This window comes from Phallusia mammillata, chromosome 7 (assembly GCF_965637545.1).
Source record: "Phallusia mammillata chromosome 7, kaPhaMamm4.hap1.1, whole genome shotgun sequence".
In the NCBI taxonomy this organism is placed as follows: domain Eukaryota; kingdom Metazoa; phylum Chordata; class Ascidiacea; order Phlebobranchia; family Ascidiidae; genus Phallusia; species Phallusia mammillata.
In genome coordinates, this window is record NC_137258.1 from 9,548,564 (window position 1) to 9,565,544 (window position 16,981).

General features: G+C 39.1%; 2 protein-coding genes across 4 annotated transcripts in view; both read right to left on the bottom strand.

Moving 5' to 3' along the window:
* Positions 1 to 12,896, bottom strand: part of LOC145202693 (uncharacterized) — a 32,426-nt gene extending 19,530 nt beyond the window's left edge. For 2 of the 3 annotated variants that reach the window (XM_080075722.1, XM_080075721.1), the window contains exons 1-22: positions 12,820 to 12,896; positions 11,238 to 11,394; positions 11,034 to 11,185; positions 10,823 to 10,926; positions 10,167 to 10,289; positions 9,964 to 10,078; positions 9,462 to 9,638; positions 8,679 to 9,283; positions 7,584 to 8,513; positions 7,312 to 7,425; positions 6,163 to 7,252; positions 5,535 to 5,696; positions 4,930 to 5,120; positions 4,261 to 4,402; positions 3,988 to 4,077; positions 3,642 to 3,766; positions 3,217 to 3,400; positions 2,051 to 2,225; positions 1,739 to 1,870; positions 1,464 to 1,659; positions 1,049 to 1,202; positions 225 to 571 (exon numbers count right to left, since the gene is read on the bottom strand). In XM_080075722.1, the coding sequence (XP_079931848.1) occupies positions 225 to 571; positions 1,049 to 1,202; positions 1,464 to 1,659; positions 1,739 to 1,870; positions 2,051 to 2,225; positions 3,217 to 3,400; positions 3,642 to 3,766; positions 3,988 to 4,077; positions 4,261 to 4,402; positions 4,930 to 5,120; positions 5,535 to 5,696; positions 6,163 to 7,252; positions 7,312 to 7,425; positions 7,584 to 8,513; positions 8,679 to 9,283; positions 9,462 to 9,638; positions 9,964 to 10,078; positions 10,167 to 10,289; positions 10,823 to 10,926; positions 11,034 to 11,185; positions 11,238 to 11,394; positions 12,820 to 12,858 (5,504 nt within the window). In that variant the 5' untranslated portion in view covers positions 12,859 to 12,896. Of the gene's footprint in view, positions 1 to 224; positions 572 to 1,048; positions 1,203 to 1,463; positions 1,660 to 1,738; positions 1,871 to 2,050; positions 2,226 to 3,216; positions 3,401 to 3,641; positions 3,767 to 3,987; positions 4,078 to 4,260; positions 4,403 to 4,929; positions 5,121 to 5,534; positions 5,697 to 6,162; positions 7,253 to 7,311; positions 7,426 to 7,583; positions 8,514 to 8,678; positions 9,284 to 9,461; positions 9,639 to 9,963; positions 10,079 to 10,166; positions 10,290 to 10,822; positions 10,927 to 11,033; positions 11,186 to 11,237; positions 11,395 to 11,791; positions 12,650 to 12,819 lie in introns of those variants that run through there. The other variant, XM_080075723.1, reaches the window with a different exon arrangement.
* A 26-nt stretch (positions 12,897 to 12,922) lies between these two features.
* LOC145237856 (uncharacterized) lies at positions 12,923 to 16,979 on the bottom strand. The gene is made up of 12 exons (XM_080100846.1): positions 16,402 to 16,979; positions 16,238 to 16,334; positions 15,917 to 16,064; positions 15,565 to 15,726; positions 14,962 to 15,288; positions 14,513 to 14,684; positions 14,149 to 14,279; positions 14,001 to 14,075; positions 13,886 to 13,933; positions 13,379 to 13,528; positions 13,204 to 13,323; positions 12,923 to 13,087 (listed from the first exon to the last, which is right to left on the bottom strand). The coding sequence occupies exons 5-12, from the start codon at positions 15,274 to 15,276 to the stop codon at positions 12,923 to 12,925; spliced, it is 1,176 nt and encodes a 391-aa protein (XP_079956972.1). The 5' UTR covers positions 15,277 to 15,288; positions 15,565 to 15,726; positions 15,917 to 16,064; positions 16,238 to 16,334; positions 16,402 to 16,979.
* Positions 16,980 to 16,981: the final 2 nt, after the last annotated feature.

Below are 16,981 nucleotides of genomic sequence, written 5' to 3' on the forward strand. Positions count from 1 at the left end.
TTCAAGCGAATGCTCTTTTCACAGTTGGGAACAAAAACTTTGCTTTATACATTATTATACACAAACTACTCTGGACAACACATAATTTCAACCATGTTTAAACTATTCTGATGAATGTTAACGCCTTTACGGGCTGGTTCAAATACAGCCATGTTTGTCGTTAGTGCAATTAAGCTGAATGCTTATCGTCAAAACAAAACTTTTATGTAAATGACCTCACTTACCCTTCGTTTCGATGAAGTTTACTTGCTTCGAGATTTCTATCAACATTGGATCCACGTTCATCTTCCTTTAACACGCGCCTTTGGTTTAACTGCTGATTCATGGTATTGTTTTCCTCCATGACCTCAGCAATTTTCATGTCGCGTTGCTGGACTTCGGCAGTCAACTGATCGCATTCATTGCGCAGCGTGACCACTTGGTTGTTGAGTTCGTCTATGGTTGCTTGCATTAGTTCAATTGTTTCAGTGAGGTCTTCCACCGTGTGCTCGAGGTCGTCGTTTTTGTCTCGGACTTCCTGCGTCTCTTCTCTCGCGTTGATGAGACTCGTGTTCATTAGTTCACGTTCCATCTGAACACAGTGGAATAGCAACGTGAGCGACACAAAAAGGCAACTGCAATGAATCGAAAGATTATATGTGACAGCAACGTTTTTTCTGCAAACGTGCTTAACGTTTAGCAAATGCCTAGTTTTTGTTCTAAGTGTTGATCTGGCATGTTTGCTTTTTTGGTGGTTTTATCCGTTGTTATTCTCTAATTAGAGTCGTACATAAAACAACTTATTGTAGTGGTTCTTAACCTGGAGTGCAAAACCTGTTTCTACAGGGGGAAAATACTGAATCATCGTTATTCTAATGTTGATAACTTGGCGGAAAATACAACAAGACCGCGAAAACTAATTGGTGACTTTAAGGTGGTGCCGACAAAAAGTTAAGAATCACTGGCTTATAACAATGCAGATGAATCTAACAAATCATTTACCTACTGTTTATTATACTTTATCGCAAATACATGTTAAAAACGACTTTAATCAGCTACAGACACTGACCTCCATCGTTTCCATATCAGTGGCGAAATCATTCTCATCTTTTCTCAAATCTTCAATTTCTTTCTGCAGTGTCTCGTTTTTTGTCTCGAGAAGTAAAATCTCCTCGTGCAGCTCCTCACTGCTCATCTCAGCTCTTCTCGCCTCCGACATTGATCTGTTAATCATAATTTTCATTTAAATCAATCACAAACATAACAAATCTGATTCGCAATTTTTTAAAGGATTCTGTCCATGGCCTGCTGCTCAACAGGTTCAATAAGGTCATATTTAAACAACCGGTAAAGTTAGTAACTTCCTGCCCCAAGATCGGTTTGATCCGATTGGGATTGTTGACTTTTACAAGACCAAAATCATAAAGCAATTACATGTCTTTTCGAAACCAAGTGAATCGTGTAAAAAAAATCCTTAATCATACTTGTTGAGTCCATCTTTGAGTTGTTCGACTTCTTGCAAATGTTGTTGTTCTCTTTCTGCGATCATCTCATCCGCATTTTCCATCGTGCTCCGCAGCGCCCCCTCTGTCTCAGATAGCTCACCCAGTCTGGAGCTGAGGACTTCGATTTTTTCTTCCCTGTCGCTTAATTCGCTGCTTAAGCTGGCAATGTTTTGCTCTGTAAACAAAGGTTTGTTAATAGCAGAAAGATGCATTGAATTTGTTCCTTGTTTTTGAAAAACATCTTTTGCAAGTACCATTAAGATCTACAGTCGCCTTGAACTTGTTTGCAGTTTCTTCCAAATCAGTTTTTGCTTGTTTTAAATCATCAATTTCAACTTTTCGGAAACGCAAAGTTTCGTTCAACGTCGCTTCACTTTCGCATTTTTCTGTAATACAACACAAAGTATAAATGACTTGCAAAAACATGTCTAAGGTAGCTTTGTAACATCATTCTGACCACACGATCTCATTACACGACTTGCAACAAAATCAAATAGCAACAAAAATCTTCCTAAAAAACGGGAGTAGCTGTGGTCCCTTGTAAGGATTTAATAAAATAATCTTACCACTAATTTGATGCTGCAGAGACTTAAGAGAATCGCGAAGTACATCTTCTTGTTCACGCATCGCTGATCTCATCGTTTTCAGCATTTCATCCTTTTCATTCAAAAGCAACTTTACTTCGGAATTTTCTCGTTCAAGCTTTTTAGCGTCCATTGCAAGTTCTTCTTTTTCTTCGACCTGTAAAGTTCATAACTTTGTGATTTAACCTGCTCTAATTGTTTGGGCTTCGAAAGGTGCAGGTGTAAATGTGATTTAAAAACAGTATATGGTTCGGAAACATTTTTGTTATGTAAGGAATATCCTGCAAACAATAAAATGTAAAGAATAAAGATTAAAATTAAAATTAAAAACTAATGATTTAAACTTATTTGAAGTGAAATATGTATTTCTGTTGATTTAAAGAAAGGATTTATGCTTTGTACGTGTTTTTTTATGAAACAGTCCTAATATTCGGTATGTGGTTTAAACGAACGAAATACAAAGAATGTAGCTTCAGTGCAGTTTGCCTACCGTCAAGAGATTGTTAAAAAGCCCATAAAAACCGAACGTAGTGTTGTATTGTTAAATTTCCTTCAAGGGCATTTTTAAGCCATGCCGCAAGTGTATCCTAAAGGTGCGGTTTTGCCTGCTAAGTGCCTACAAAGCACAGTCGAAGCACAATTTCAAGCATCAGTAACACGCCTCATGTATTTTACACACTTGAACACAAGGGCACTTGGTCCAATTATAAACGTTTAGAATCAGAACTGTATGTATTGTACGTACAACTTAAGTAATTAGCAACCGTATCGTATTTTGTTCGAAAGGTAAACACTGGGTAAAATTGGCCTTAGGATTTTGTCTGTTAAAGCAGGGGTCGGCAACCTTTTTTGCACTGCAGACCGTTTATGAAACTGAAATTTTATCGCGGACCGGTCTTCAAAAAAATTACAAATATTTAGCATTGAAAACGCCAAAGTTAGTTTATCATCCCCCGGATACATGGGCAAAATGTTTTATAGCATTAACCTGGAAAAGTATACGGCCCGGTAACGAACTCCTCGCGGACCGGTACCTGGCCGCGGACCGGCGGTTGCCGACCACTGTGTTAAAGTATACTGTTTCTGCGTTTTGAGTATTCCTGTAAATTCATTTAAAAATCAATTTGAACCCTTTTAAATTTGATCACCTGTCGGTTTAGTTCAATATTAATAGAATGCAATTTTCCTTCCATTCTTGAAAACTTAGCGTCGTATTCCAGTGTTACAGCTTCCTTTTTATCTTCAACACGGCGAAGATGTTGAGCTTTCTCGTCAACGTCGAAACGAAGCGACTGGATTTTATCCTCAAGTTTTTCTATATCTTCCTCTTTGCTTTAAATCAACAAAAACATTTTTTTTTCTAATTTAAATACTTCGTGACATGGGAAGTGCAATTTAAACGTTCGCTATTTTAACCTTCTGGCAGTAAATTAGGTATGTTCACATTTACTTGTACGTTGGTAACGAAGTCAGAAATCTTTTTTTAACTACTGAATCCAAACCAATAAAAAATAAGTCGAGTTGTCCTTAACTGGACACAATATAACGGTATGTGGTCTGCAAAGCAATTTACCTTCTAATGCTTTCCTTCGAGTTAGCTTCATTCATTGTCAGCAGTTTCTGCAGTTCAGTTGTCTCATCTTCTTTATTTGCTAGGTTTCTACTTGTTTCGTGCAATTTTTCCTCTAAATCCAGGGCCTAAAAAATTCAATTTTTTTACACATTTGTAATACTAGCTCCCTTTCACAGTGCACCATGCTTGAAGGCGTTATTCCGAATCAAGCCGGTTTCACCAGCATTCTCATATGACAAGGCACAGGCTATTTATGATATATATATATATGTATGCCGTGATCGCTGTGTCCTAGTTACGAATGTATGTTCATTTTACCTCCCTAAAGTATATTGCAACTAACTACCTCTTGTTCCAACTCGTGATTTCTTCGTTTCAGTGAATTAAGAAGATCCCTCGAGTCCTCTAGTTCCGTAGTAAGTCTTTCAATTTCCTCCTGTGATTTACAGAACAAACAAATTAATGTAGCAAAAAATGCACACAATGCAAAAATTTTCAAAATGACTGCAACATGCTACAATGACCGCTTTTTGTCGTCGCTTATGTTAATAGCTTAGTCGACCCGTTTTTTTAAATGAGCCGATTATTACCGCTAATCCAAAGCACGCGCGTATTATACCTTTCCCTCCGCGTAATCATCACAGAGGTAAGTGAGGACTTTATCAAATGGAGCTGTTTCCCATTCACTCATTGAACCGAGTGGGGTCGACTCAGCTGCCTTCTGGTGAGCAGCAAGCGATGCGGGAGAAGACTTGGACAATCTATGTACAGAATGTGAACAATAGTTTGTATAGAACTTGCAGTAACAAAATGCTGTGACCCCTCCACTGTCATTTTTAATGTTATTCGGCAAGCCATGAAAAAACCCTGGTCTCATGCATAAAGCTAGTGTTCACTTTAGAAAAGCTACGTTTGAAGGAAATATGGATATGGCAAAAATACATGGCAAAAAAAACTAAATATGGCAAAAATACAAGTAAATGTCAGCTAACTCATTTACAAAACACAAGTAAATGTCTGCATACTTTTTCATAAACATAGTACATACAAGTTAGGCCCACTGAAGGCGTCTTATGAAAATGTTTGGGAGACCGGCTGGACTCGGTACAACGCCTTTAATAGGCCTGGCGTGTACTATGAACTAAATGTCAGTGTGGTAAAGTTATTAACAAAATGTGGGCTTCAAGTTTCAACTTAAACCAGAGAAAGCTCAATAAACTTATATTTGAATTTCGTTTTGTATTTCACACCCCGCTCTTCACCGTCTTTCACTTATTTATTATCTAACCTTTCCTGTTTCAGATGCATCAATACATTTTCGATAACAGGGTGATCAGGTAATTTTAACTTCTGCTTGACCACGTTTAACTCGTCGCGAAGTTTCTGATTCGACACACGAAGATCGGTGTTTAGGTTTTCCTCATGTTGCATCTTGTTCTTGCATGCGATCACTGTACAATCTGAGTCTTGTAGTTGCGCCTATGGTGACAAGAAATTTTTCATTTCAAGGGTATTTATCATACCAGAATCCCAAATCAGGCGCAAGAGTTGGTGTAATTGTGACACAAAAGAGAATGATTTTAAGTCATGCTCGAGTCAGGCCCGTTTTGAGTTTATTTCGCTTGGTGAAGGAAGCATAGCGACACAAAATCACCAAGCCGGAAATAGCTGAGCAGCGTTAATTAAACGTTATAGAGCGCAAAACAGTGAAGGGCACAATTGGTTAATAATGGCTTAACGCACTGCAGCTAAATCGTATTAAATAAATCGACTTATAAGCAAAGTACTGTATCCCAATTTAAATGTAAAATATTGACCACGCATATACAATGCCACTGGAAGATAATCAGGTAAAATTTGTTTGCAAATTAGCAAAACATATTCAAGACTCACCATAAGACGTTCTATTTGGCGTTTGTCTTCTGCTTGGCGTGTCCTCCTCTCTTGTAGAATCGCCTCCGGATCGGATTCGGTTCCACTTTGAGCATGACTTTCCGCTTCATTGAGTTTAGCTCGTAACTCGTTAACCATCGCTTGATATTCGCGAACACGTTCCTGTTAAAGATTTACTTGGGTTTTAAAACGGCAGAAAGCGATTTGCAAAAAACTATTTTCAATACCATGCCATGCAAATTGTTCTAACTTTGTCTATTTGTAGTTCTACAGTCACGCATAATAGCTAGGCAACGAAAGTAATTATACACACAACAATAAACGTGCATTTCTAATTAAACTATACCGGAACAAAACTTAAATAATACTATGCTATATTAAATACAAACCATGCAATTGCCTGATACGAGATAGGATCCCTTCTGATCTGCAAGAACGAAAAACAGGCCATGCTTCACACCACACACGCAGATGGTTAGTTAAAGCAAACTCAAGTTCACACGGAATTCAAACAGTGTTAGGGCTGCGCTTTCGAAGCTGCGAGCCTCGTGCGCAGATTCTCAAGCAACAAGATGTAACGTGCAGTAAGTCGAACCCGTTTACGAATGCGCTTCATGCGTCTTTGTACCTGCAGCGCGTCCCTTCCGATGGCTTTGTCCTGTGCGATGCGCATCATAGCGACAAGACGTTGATTTTCGCTTCGTAATCTTTCCAGGCAGTCCGCTTCTTGGCCGGGCAAGCTTTCTGTCACACTGTCTAAAATGACTGGCGCTTCTATTGTAGGATCAAGCAGTAACTGATTGGACTCAGTGGCGCTTACATTCCCACCAGACGGTAAACTTGGCCTGTCGGAAGCACTACTCACTAATCGCGAATCCACTTGCCCTTCATCAACAGTCCCGATATCACTGTCAAAGTCAATTAAATTATCCATAGTTTTATTCGACCCACTAATATCCGATGCTTGAGCAATCGACGAGGTACCCCTGGGTACGTTCGAGCTGTTTTCCTGCCCAGCTGCGATCGATAACTGTTTCTCTCTATAGTTGTGTTCACCCTCGACTTTCGAGCACTGTTCAGGGGTCCTCTCAACTTCGCCAGTAAACGCGTTACTTCGGTAATCACTGGTCGACGACTTGTCAGCTGATGGGTCATGCGTGATTGAACATTGTATGGCCATGTCACGAGGTGCAGATTGAGGTCGCAAGTTTCTTTGTTGATTTTCTGCTTCCTGTTGGAGAAGCAGGTTTTCTTCTTTTATGACTCGCAATTTTTCCTCATTGTTAAGTATTGTGTCCTGCGCTTTATTGCATTCGTCTCGAAGCTGATCAAGTTCTAGTTGAAGGTTCTGATCTTGCAACGCATTTTCTTCGGCTTGAGGCGACTGGCTTCTCAACTTTTCGATTATCCGGTTTAAACTTAGGTTCTCCTTTTCCACTTCATTCAGTTTTTTTACTGTTTTCTCAAGTTCGGTTTCTAGTTCAGCATACTGAGCAAGCTTGTTATTCAACTCCTCGCATAAACTCTCGACTCTGGTTTCTGCTGAGATAAGTGAATCCTGTAGCTCGGTTATTTGGCGTGTTTTTGCTTCAAGGGCTTGTTCCAATGATGAATAATCCTGTTTGTCGACCGTGTCTTCATCTACGTCGGATTGTGCCTTTGTCTTATCGTTTTGATGAACAGTAGATATCTCTTCCTGTAGCTGGTCGTTGTTGAGTCTGAAAATACGCAAGGGAAAAATATTAACAAGGACTTGTAAAGAAAGTTGGATACAGACCTTAGACGTTCAATTTCGCTTTCCAGGGCAGACTTCGTATCCTCGCTTTGATTTTTATAGAGAACAACCTCTTTAGATGATTTGTCCCAATCTTTCTGCATTTGCACACATTGACTGTGTAAAAAACATTTATTAGAATTAGATTTAAAAGAGAAACATTTTATGTTGACCTTTACCAATGCAATAACAAAATGGAATAACAGAGCAGCCTTAACACAAATGATTTTAATCAATGGTACGAGTCTCTACAAAAGTACCACATTTTTTTTCACCTTTCATTGCGGTCGGCTCTTTCATTCGCTTCCTTTATTGTTTCTTGCAAGTTGGCCGTTGTTGTCTTCATGCAATCCATGTCGTTTTGCATATCTTCAATACGCGAATACAGCTGTGTAATCTCCTTCTCAGATTGTTCTTGAGAATGCTGAAAATCTGCAATCATTGCATCATTTGCTAGCAACTTTTCCATTTGGTTTTCGTTGCTTTTTTGAAGATTTTCGCAATCGTTTCGTAGATTCATATTTTCTTCCTCAAGGCGTTTGTTTTTATCATTAGCGCACCTGAGAGCTTCGGTTTGAGATTTTAAGGCTTCGTTTATGTTATTGGTTTCAATCTTATTCTTCTCCACTAGGTTAAACTTTTCCTCCTGAATAACCTGAACACGCCTGATCAGTTCCTCTCCAGCAAGCTGCGTATCATCTAAGCATCTTCTTGTATCCGCTTCTAACTTCTGGACCTCTTCCAGCTTTCTTCTTAGGTCATCAATCTCCTGGACACGCTCCGAAAGTTCCTTTTTACTTTTTGATTTGACTTCTTGAAGCTTTTCACGAAGCAATGAGGTTTCCACTTGAGCTTTTTGTAAACTTTCTCGTAGGGAATTTACTTCGGCATGTTCGGCACCTGACGAGGTCTGTTGTTGCATCATAATTAGCTCGGCCTTTTCCTCTTGAACCTTTTGCATCCGCGAAACAAGTTGGTCACAAACTCCTTGGGTTTCTGAGAGTTGGTTCTTCAATTCTTCTTCCACCTGTTTGGAGAGCTCCAAGTCGCATTGCACTTTCCTCAATTCACAGCTTAGATCATTTTCTTTGCCTTCCAGTTCCCCGACTAACAAATGTAGTCTCACGTTTTCCTCATGTGAATCCTCGCTTTTTGTGATGCCTGGAAGGCTATCGATGTTCCCAGAGGTATCATGTGGATTATCCCTGCAACATTAAATTATAGGTTACTTGTTTTTGTATAAAAGTATTTTTAATTAGCAGAATAGGTGTGGTATAAGATAGTCTATCTACACTTCAGTTTTTCGAAGTAAGTACAATCCTAAGTTAACCGAGATATCAATGCGACTCATAAAACAACACAAATCTTACCTGAATTTAACAATCTCTTCTTCCAGTTCTGCTATTTTGTGTTGATTTTCAATCTCTCGGGACCAAAGATGAGTTAGAATTTTGGTACTGCACACCAGAGTTTCCGCTATTACATGACTTTCGCCGGCGTCTCGCTTAAGGCCCTCCAGTTCGCCCAAGCCATCAGCTCGCGGACTTTCTTCCTGCCCGACCAGTTCGTCTAAAGTCAAACCATCTATAGAATCAACGTACCCCACAACCGTAGCTTCTAGTTCGCGGTCAGAAGGCTGAGCAATGTCAAGCTCCACCTCAAGACCGTCGAGTTGTGGAACACGTGGTGTAGCCGCAAGATCACCAAGAGCCAGTGTCGGGACAGGGGAAACACCACGTTGAGCGGCTTTAGGTTGGCTAGCCTGTATTGAGCGCAGTGTGTCGACGCAAGAATCCACAACGGATTTTAATCGATTTTTAAGATTTGCTCCGATCCGTGCCTGCACATCCCTCACGCTTGATTTTATCCTGAGCGTTTGGAGTTCGGCTAGAAGCGAGCGCTGACGTGTCGCCATCTCATTTGTCTCCAGCATCAGTTGCATGTTGGCGCGCTCAAAGGAATCAGAGAGCTGACCCTGTTAGGTGCAGATAGAAAAAGTGTGACGGAAAATGCGCACATGCAATCAGGCAGCAAAATGGATTAATCGATTTGATTTGTGCTATAAAAACATCAAACATAATTAAAACTTGCAAATGACACGACAGTTGCATTTGTAACCAGAAAATCAAAACCACTCGTGCAAAAAGTCAAACCTGTTGGTCCGAAAGTTTAGCTTCCAGTTTTTCTTTATCTGCATGATGACTTTTGCACTTTGCTTCCAGTGAACACTTTTCGGAGATCGCAATTTCCAACTGATCCTGCAGCAGATCGAAGGAAGTAACTTTGTGTTTTTGATTGTCAAGTTGTGACTTTAGAGTCTCGATGTGATCCTGCCAAAACGAAAAAAGCTTTCATTAATTTTCAATATATTACTTTTTTTTGAATTGTATGGGAAATAAAACGTGCATTTGGACATTCATAAATATAAATATAATAACTTGACTGACCACAAAAGGCTGGTCAAGAGAAAACAGTATTAGAACAGTACTGATGAAGGCGTAGCGAAAAAAGGACGTCGAAATATTGAAGAAGTTGCATACCGGGGGAGCAAAAGATAGTTTGCAAAAAACATTTATTCACATTTAGATGGATTTCAACGTTTTCTTCATGAGTTGCTGCGTTGAGTTTTCTCTGAAGTTATTAAATTTTATTAACCTGCAAGTCCGAAATGCGCTTTGTCAGCTTCTCTGTCATGTTTGCATTGAGTTCCTGCTCAGATTCATACTTTTCCTTGTACTCAGTCAAATTAGACATTTCTTCCTGCAGAGACCTAGACAGCAAACACAAAAGACGCCGATGTTTTAAAGCTACTCGAAAGGGTAATTGGCAAACAAAAAACTTGCTTTTATACCATGTACCTTATTTTCTGATTTAGCTTTTTATTCTTTTCGTTTGCTTCACTGCTTTCATTGCTCAGTTCATCTTCCATGCTTCGAATTTGTTCTGTCAGACATGTTTTAACCACCTCCAGTGCGGAGCATCTGTAATGGTATTAAACATATAATAGCGGTTAAATACATTAGGAGCATACAGAAACTGCATCAGTTCTGTTTGGTCGAGTGCCGAACAATTTACATTAATGCTTGCCTATAATTTAATAAAATTACATGTATCTCGTATAATACTCGACTAGTTGTCGTTTTTCTGATATTTGAGTTGCTGCCGACTTTTTAAGTCGTGTATGAGTACAGGCCGATGTGGGAAAACTTTTTTAATCTTACGTCGTAACAAAAATATAGCTTGATAGTTTGTTAATGTAATCCGAATGTAAGGTTCAACGGTTGGGCAAAATGTTATGACCAAAATTGGCAATGTGATACTATATCAAATATGTGACTAACATAACCACAGGTCAGTGCATTAAACCAACTCAATTTAGCGATAACGTTATAAACACATCTTATAACCAATGTTTTGTTACACCTTTGTGCACACAGAGCAAGCGTTGCAGCCGTTGTCACGGTAACGTTATGACAACACAAAGCAAACACTGATATTAAACGTTGTAGCAAACCTGTCACTGAGAGCTGTACATTCGTTCTTTAAAACAGAGACCTCCTCATTAGATTCCTTTAGCTTCTTCTGTAGAGTAGCGTCTGATTTTCCTCTGTCAGAACACTGAAAAAGGCCATGTGATAACATTCAGCACTACCATCATACGGTTCTTTATATTTACACAGCTCCGATACTATTTCGGTTATGTCATAGGAGAAAAGTCCACATACTTTTGCCGAGAGAAGCGCGTTCTCTTCCGCGAGCTTGGCCAGTTTGTCCACAAGCTGGTTGGTTTCGTTTTCAGACACAGCCAACTTATTCCTCAGGTTGCTACTCTCCTTCTTTAAGTCGTCAAGCAATGATTTTTCAGCGTCGATAACAACTGTAACAAACCTGATGCATAATCAGCTTTTTTGCATTGTACTGACTCTTACCTAAGCTGTCTTCAAGCTTTTTACAGTGATCGCCCAAATCCTTGTTTTGTAGCTTGAGGTTGGCTTGCTGATTTTGCGAACTTGTCAGTTGGTCTTCTAGATTGATCACCTTGCATCGCAACAAAGCTTCGGATTGCTCCAGTTCCGCAATTCGCTCCTTCCGAAATACAACACAATTTCATTGAGCAAAAAGTAAAGTTCATGCTTTTATTATAGTAAAGATGATAAAATGCATAACTAGGAGCAGCCCTGTATAACGATATGAGGCTTTTATGGACCTAGCGCACTATAATGGTTTTCTTGGGGTCTATTACCAAAATTAAATTAAAAGTTGTTAAGTTAGGTCATTGTACGGAAATGGCTTTACAACATGAAATACAAGCGTCATTTAAGGTATTGAAAGGAAACCTATGGCATTTGCTAAACATGCGGTATATCGTGTAAGAGCACATCATGTATGGTCACAGCTGTATGTTTTTCAGGTGATCGTACAAAAGATTAGGCACAAAAGCCACCATTGTACTTGCGGCTCACTGCTATCTCTGTATACTCACGTCTTGGCGCGAGTGCTTTGGCATTGTGGTCGGGCCTGTATCTTATTTCGGTGTTAGGAAACTGACAGGGAACTAACACCTAACCATTCCATGCAATTTGCCACTATCCGTATACAGTACTACTTCTCCACATGTAAACATTTGTAACACAGTTACAGTGCAAGACATATCTAAAAGTTTTGTACCCTACCTCTTTAATTGAAAACAAATGTTTGTTTTTACTGAATAAAGATGTCGAATAGAGCTAAACTGCGGAATTCTGGTCGCTAGTAGTTTGTTTAACAATACGTCACCTAGCAACCACTTTCACTGGGATCTCGTTGTCCGTTTACTTAATACACAACATATATTGCACCACGTGGGCATAACTGGGCAAATAAACTTGCTTGCGCTTCAGTGACTACCTCTCACTCTCTCAAGAATAAAACCCGCGCGTTTCGATTTAAATACAGTACATCTGTCACAACAGAGGACATTGTGAGCTGCCATTGTACTATACCCGTACCAAAGCATAGATCTGTTATGGTTTCATACAGTTGATACCTTAAAAATCCCCTTCCAACGGTTGAAACATAAACTTCATTGCTGTCTACAATAAACCATGTTTATTCGTCAATGTAAACTGCTTGCTGTTGAGAATATCAATTCAACTCATGCTTTACGTTTCTGTACACGAATAAGTCTGGTTACACACCGTCCGATAGATTGCTGATTAGCTGGTTGTTGCTCGCACTTCAACAACACTTCAGGCGCACTGACTATCGCTCATCGGATGTTTTTCTACCCTGGACTCACATTTCACGCTAAATTGTATAAAGTTCCGAAACCAGTTGCGAAAACCGTTTTGAACCACATATCTGATATTTAATCAGACCAATCGACCATCAGGTAACATATATATATCAGCCACATTGGCTACATGTTATGTGCTTAAACTAGAATAGAAACGGAATTAATGAGTTTCTTAATACCATGCAAAAACGCATGTAAACTGGACAACGTAGGGACTTCACATCTACTATACACACCTGGTTGATGTCATTAGTTGAAGTTTCGGTCCGTTTCATCCAATAACTGACTTGATCTGTCAAACGAGCTATTTCTGCATCCTAAATTTAAATACAAAAGTCATTAGAAACAACCACCGGATATTTCACGGCAATAGTTTACCTTGACTTGTATCAACACACGAAGTTTTTCTTTAAGGTGCAGTTCTGTTTTTTCGCTAGGTGGCGACAGTGAACCAGCAATTTCATTGGAATTGTCCTGTGCCTTTATGGTTTTCATGCGTTCTATCTGTCAAACGTTAAGAGAAAAAGTAGTCGTTTGTAAGAGTGTAAAATGTATGTTACGTCATTGCATTCAAACGTTATATGATTTCATTGATAAATATGCAAAACTATGTAACTTACTTCGTCCTGGAGACGAGAAATTTCCTTTCGAAATTCCTTTTTTTCTGTTTGCCATTTAGCCTCTCTCGGGCTTAAATAACGCCCAGATAAAACCATCGGACTTTCCGCTCTGACTTTTTCCTGTAATAAAATGCGTGAGAAAATGTTTCTGCTGAAATCTGTCAACTCATATTACCTGCAGCTCTCCGTAGGCTCTGTCCAAATTAACGTTTTCGCGATAAAGAAGTTTAAATTGCGCCTCCAGTGTTTGTCTATCGTCGGGAGTTGCTGCTATATGAAGGTTTTCCGATGACGAAGACCAAGATTCTTCATCACGGGATAGCCGCTGACATGCAACAAAGCGTGAGTAAAATAGACCTTTACGTCTTTCGTTTTTACCATACACCTGAAGTTGACTTGACAGTCTTATAGCATACGGTTCTGTTCTCACTCTTGCAAGGATTTTCTTTAGTTGCATGCAATACTGGCAACTTGTTATACTATAATATAGTTTTACTAGTTAGTCGATTTTTATAACATTGCTGTATTCGTGAACAAAATATGCCAAAACCTTTAATGAAATACACATTCTGTGCAAATATTATGTTTGACCTAAGGTTTATTACACTGGGTTTTGGATTAACAAACACAAGCCATAATACCACACAGCACTATTGCATGCATGCCCATAAGCACGCTTTACCTTGCAGGTTGCCAAGTCCGGTAGAAGGCGTTTTCGAGTTGCAGGACTCTGTAATACGAATTTAACTTTCTGCATATATTGTACAGAATAAATTTCAAAGACAAAAGGTTGTCACCATTCTTCCGGCAGTGCTTAGGTCTCCGGTTGAGCTGTATCTTTTCATTCCGCTTTTCTTACAAGCATTTAACACCTAGAATGCGTTAATAATGTAAGAAAAACACAATACAACTAACTCTTTCTAAAGTACAACACCGATATCTTACCGCACGTACGTCATCACTTTGATTAACAGCTCGGTCTTCGGCGTCACTTGATGCAGAAGGATTTTGTGCAGAATTGTAACGTCTCCTTTTACCCCCACCAGCGGATTTTTGTCGTTGGGTTTTCTCTACGTCTATAGTAGTAAAAAGTGTTTGAAAGAAATGAGTAAATGCACGCATGATGAAACCATAGAGCAACATTATTTGCAGGAAAGATAAAAGCCAGGATTATATAACAATACAGTTTACATAGCATAACGTTGCGAAAATAAGAATATTTAAGTAGTGAACCTATTTGTTATTGTCCATATAGTCATAGTGTTACTACTATTTTTGACAATAAGATGCAATACGTATTGTAACTTACGTTGAAAAAACAATGATTCGTTTTTAAATCGATGTTCCACGTTAGAAGGAAGTTTTTTGGGCATTGCCGATTCTTCCTTTGTCATGTGTGCGCTGTCTTCGAAAACGTCAATATTTTCGCACTCTCTGATTGTAGTTACGTCATCAAAAGTGCTGTCGTCATCATCTTTGTCCTTTTAAAGAAAGTGAAATAGTAAGTTTGAAACGCTTGAAACAAGTTTGAAACAGGTTTTCATAGTTGCTGTGTTATTTTAACAAGAGAAAAACTTACTGTGGGTGAATTGTCCCTCAAAGACACAAATTAGTTTAGGCGCGGTCGTTGCAGTCAAGTGCAACGAAAAGGCTTTTTTACCTGGCGCAGATACAGCATTGAGACAAACACACCTCACTTTGCATCAAGAAACTTGCCATAAAAGTAAGCGTCAAATTACCACACCAAAAATAACTTACGATTTCCTTCCTGGTTTGTCTGTGTTGCCTCGTAACACGGTGAATGAAATCTTCGGCGAGGAATTCACCTTCAAATGCTTCGTACGAGGCTGTAACGAGTGCAGATTGCTCAGATGTGGGCGATTCTCGGGTCGTGGGATGCCGACATTCATCGCCAGTCATTATATGTTCTGCTTTGTCTTCCGTGTTGTTTGATGTTTGCCTGTTTACTTCGTCATCAACAGTCGCACATGTTTGTACATTGTGTACAAGCGTGCCCCCCTGCAAGGCGCTTGAGTCTACGGACGTATGATCTGGCGGTGTACTGGTATCCATTGCTTATCTGGTCTGTTATGAAAATAGTTTCCTTAACTACGAGTACCGTACAGAAACCTCGGCCAATACATATCGGAAATGATAGTTTGCACCAAAAAACTACTCTTGGCAGATCGCAACCTTAAACCCTAAAAAACTTAACAAACGCAAAAAATGTTAAAGTCTTACATCTGATAATAATCAGTAAAGTTGGCCAGGTGATAACGCGTTTCCTGATTGCTAAACAACTAAATGAACAATCATCCACTCTATCCATAATAGGTTTGTGGTAATACTACGCCTAGGTACCTGTAAGGGTTACCATTGTTGATTGGGGAACCATTAATCCGGCACCTAACATGATATCTAATTTCTGCCACATTGATTGTTGTTCTGCCAGATGAGTTTTTCTTTTCAATTGTTACGTAGAAATTCCACAAAATGCATTGATCACTGTTCTCTGAAGTACTGCTATAATGTTCATTGTTAAATTTTAGCACACACAACCATATTAACATTCGTCATTAGTACTACCAGATTATACATTACTAAAAGACAGGGTTGCCATCGACACAGAGCTTAAAATAAGGACAACCGAAAAATAAGTTTCCATACGAAACAAAACAAATGTTTTCGAACAAATTTTTGAATTTATACAAACCATGACATATCACATGCCATATTTTTTGGCCAGAAACAATCTTTTCCAGTAACTCCTTGTTCGTAGAAAATACTTCGTACATCTTACGACAGCTCAGGTCTAGGTTTACTTTTACTTGTAGCAGGGATTTGACTTGTAATTGTTGAAACTAAGACAAAAAGGACGCAAGTCAAAAAGAAGGACAAATCTTAGAAATAAGGACGGTATGGCAACCCTGCTTATAGATTGCTTGGTCCTAATTAACTTCTGAAAAATGCAACATTTAGGTGAACAGTTGGCATTTGGTTGTAATTTAGGTGGACAATACAAAATGTTACCTACATCTTTAAATATCTTTACCAGTGTCGTTCGTTCAGCATTTATGGTGTAGCTTTGAAGTCGTTCGGCAATCTTTGCAGAACCTCCATAGCATAGTAATCTTAAACACAAGAAAACTGAAACAAAAGAAAAAAACAACACAAGTTTTGCCAACACAATCAAAGCACCTAAATTTCATTTACTTTGAACCGAAAATATGAGAGAAACGCATCAAATCTTTACTTCAACAAGTTGTTTGTTTTGCTCTTGTGTCGCACATTGCAGGGTAGAAAGGCTGCGGATTATTACGTCACAATCCAATAACCTCATTGGCGGGAAAAGATTTAGTATAGTGCACAGGGGAGAGTCACTGTCCGTTTAAATAAGAAGTTCTGAAGTTAATTTAGGCCACGGATCACCAAAAAGTCATCAAGGACCACCTTTTAAACATAGTAATTCTTTCGCCGAACCTCGGGATTCGGGAAGCCGGAACCCTCAGAGAATCGGTCTATATCTTAGTGGCAGCTTTGTGTTTGCATGGATGGCAATACAGTGTGGTACGTTCTGCTTTGACCGTACCACTTACCTCGTTGCGAAAAACGTATTGTATACCACCTTACCAAACCAAGTGTCAAAAACCGAAATGTACCGTGCCTTCAAAGAAACAACTAGAATCAGATTTGGATCAATTTTACAATTAGGACTTGCACTGCCCTCATAAATGGGTCCACAAAACAAAAGTTTGCAGCCAGCAAACCAAAGAAACGT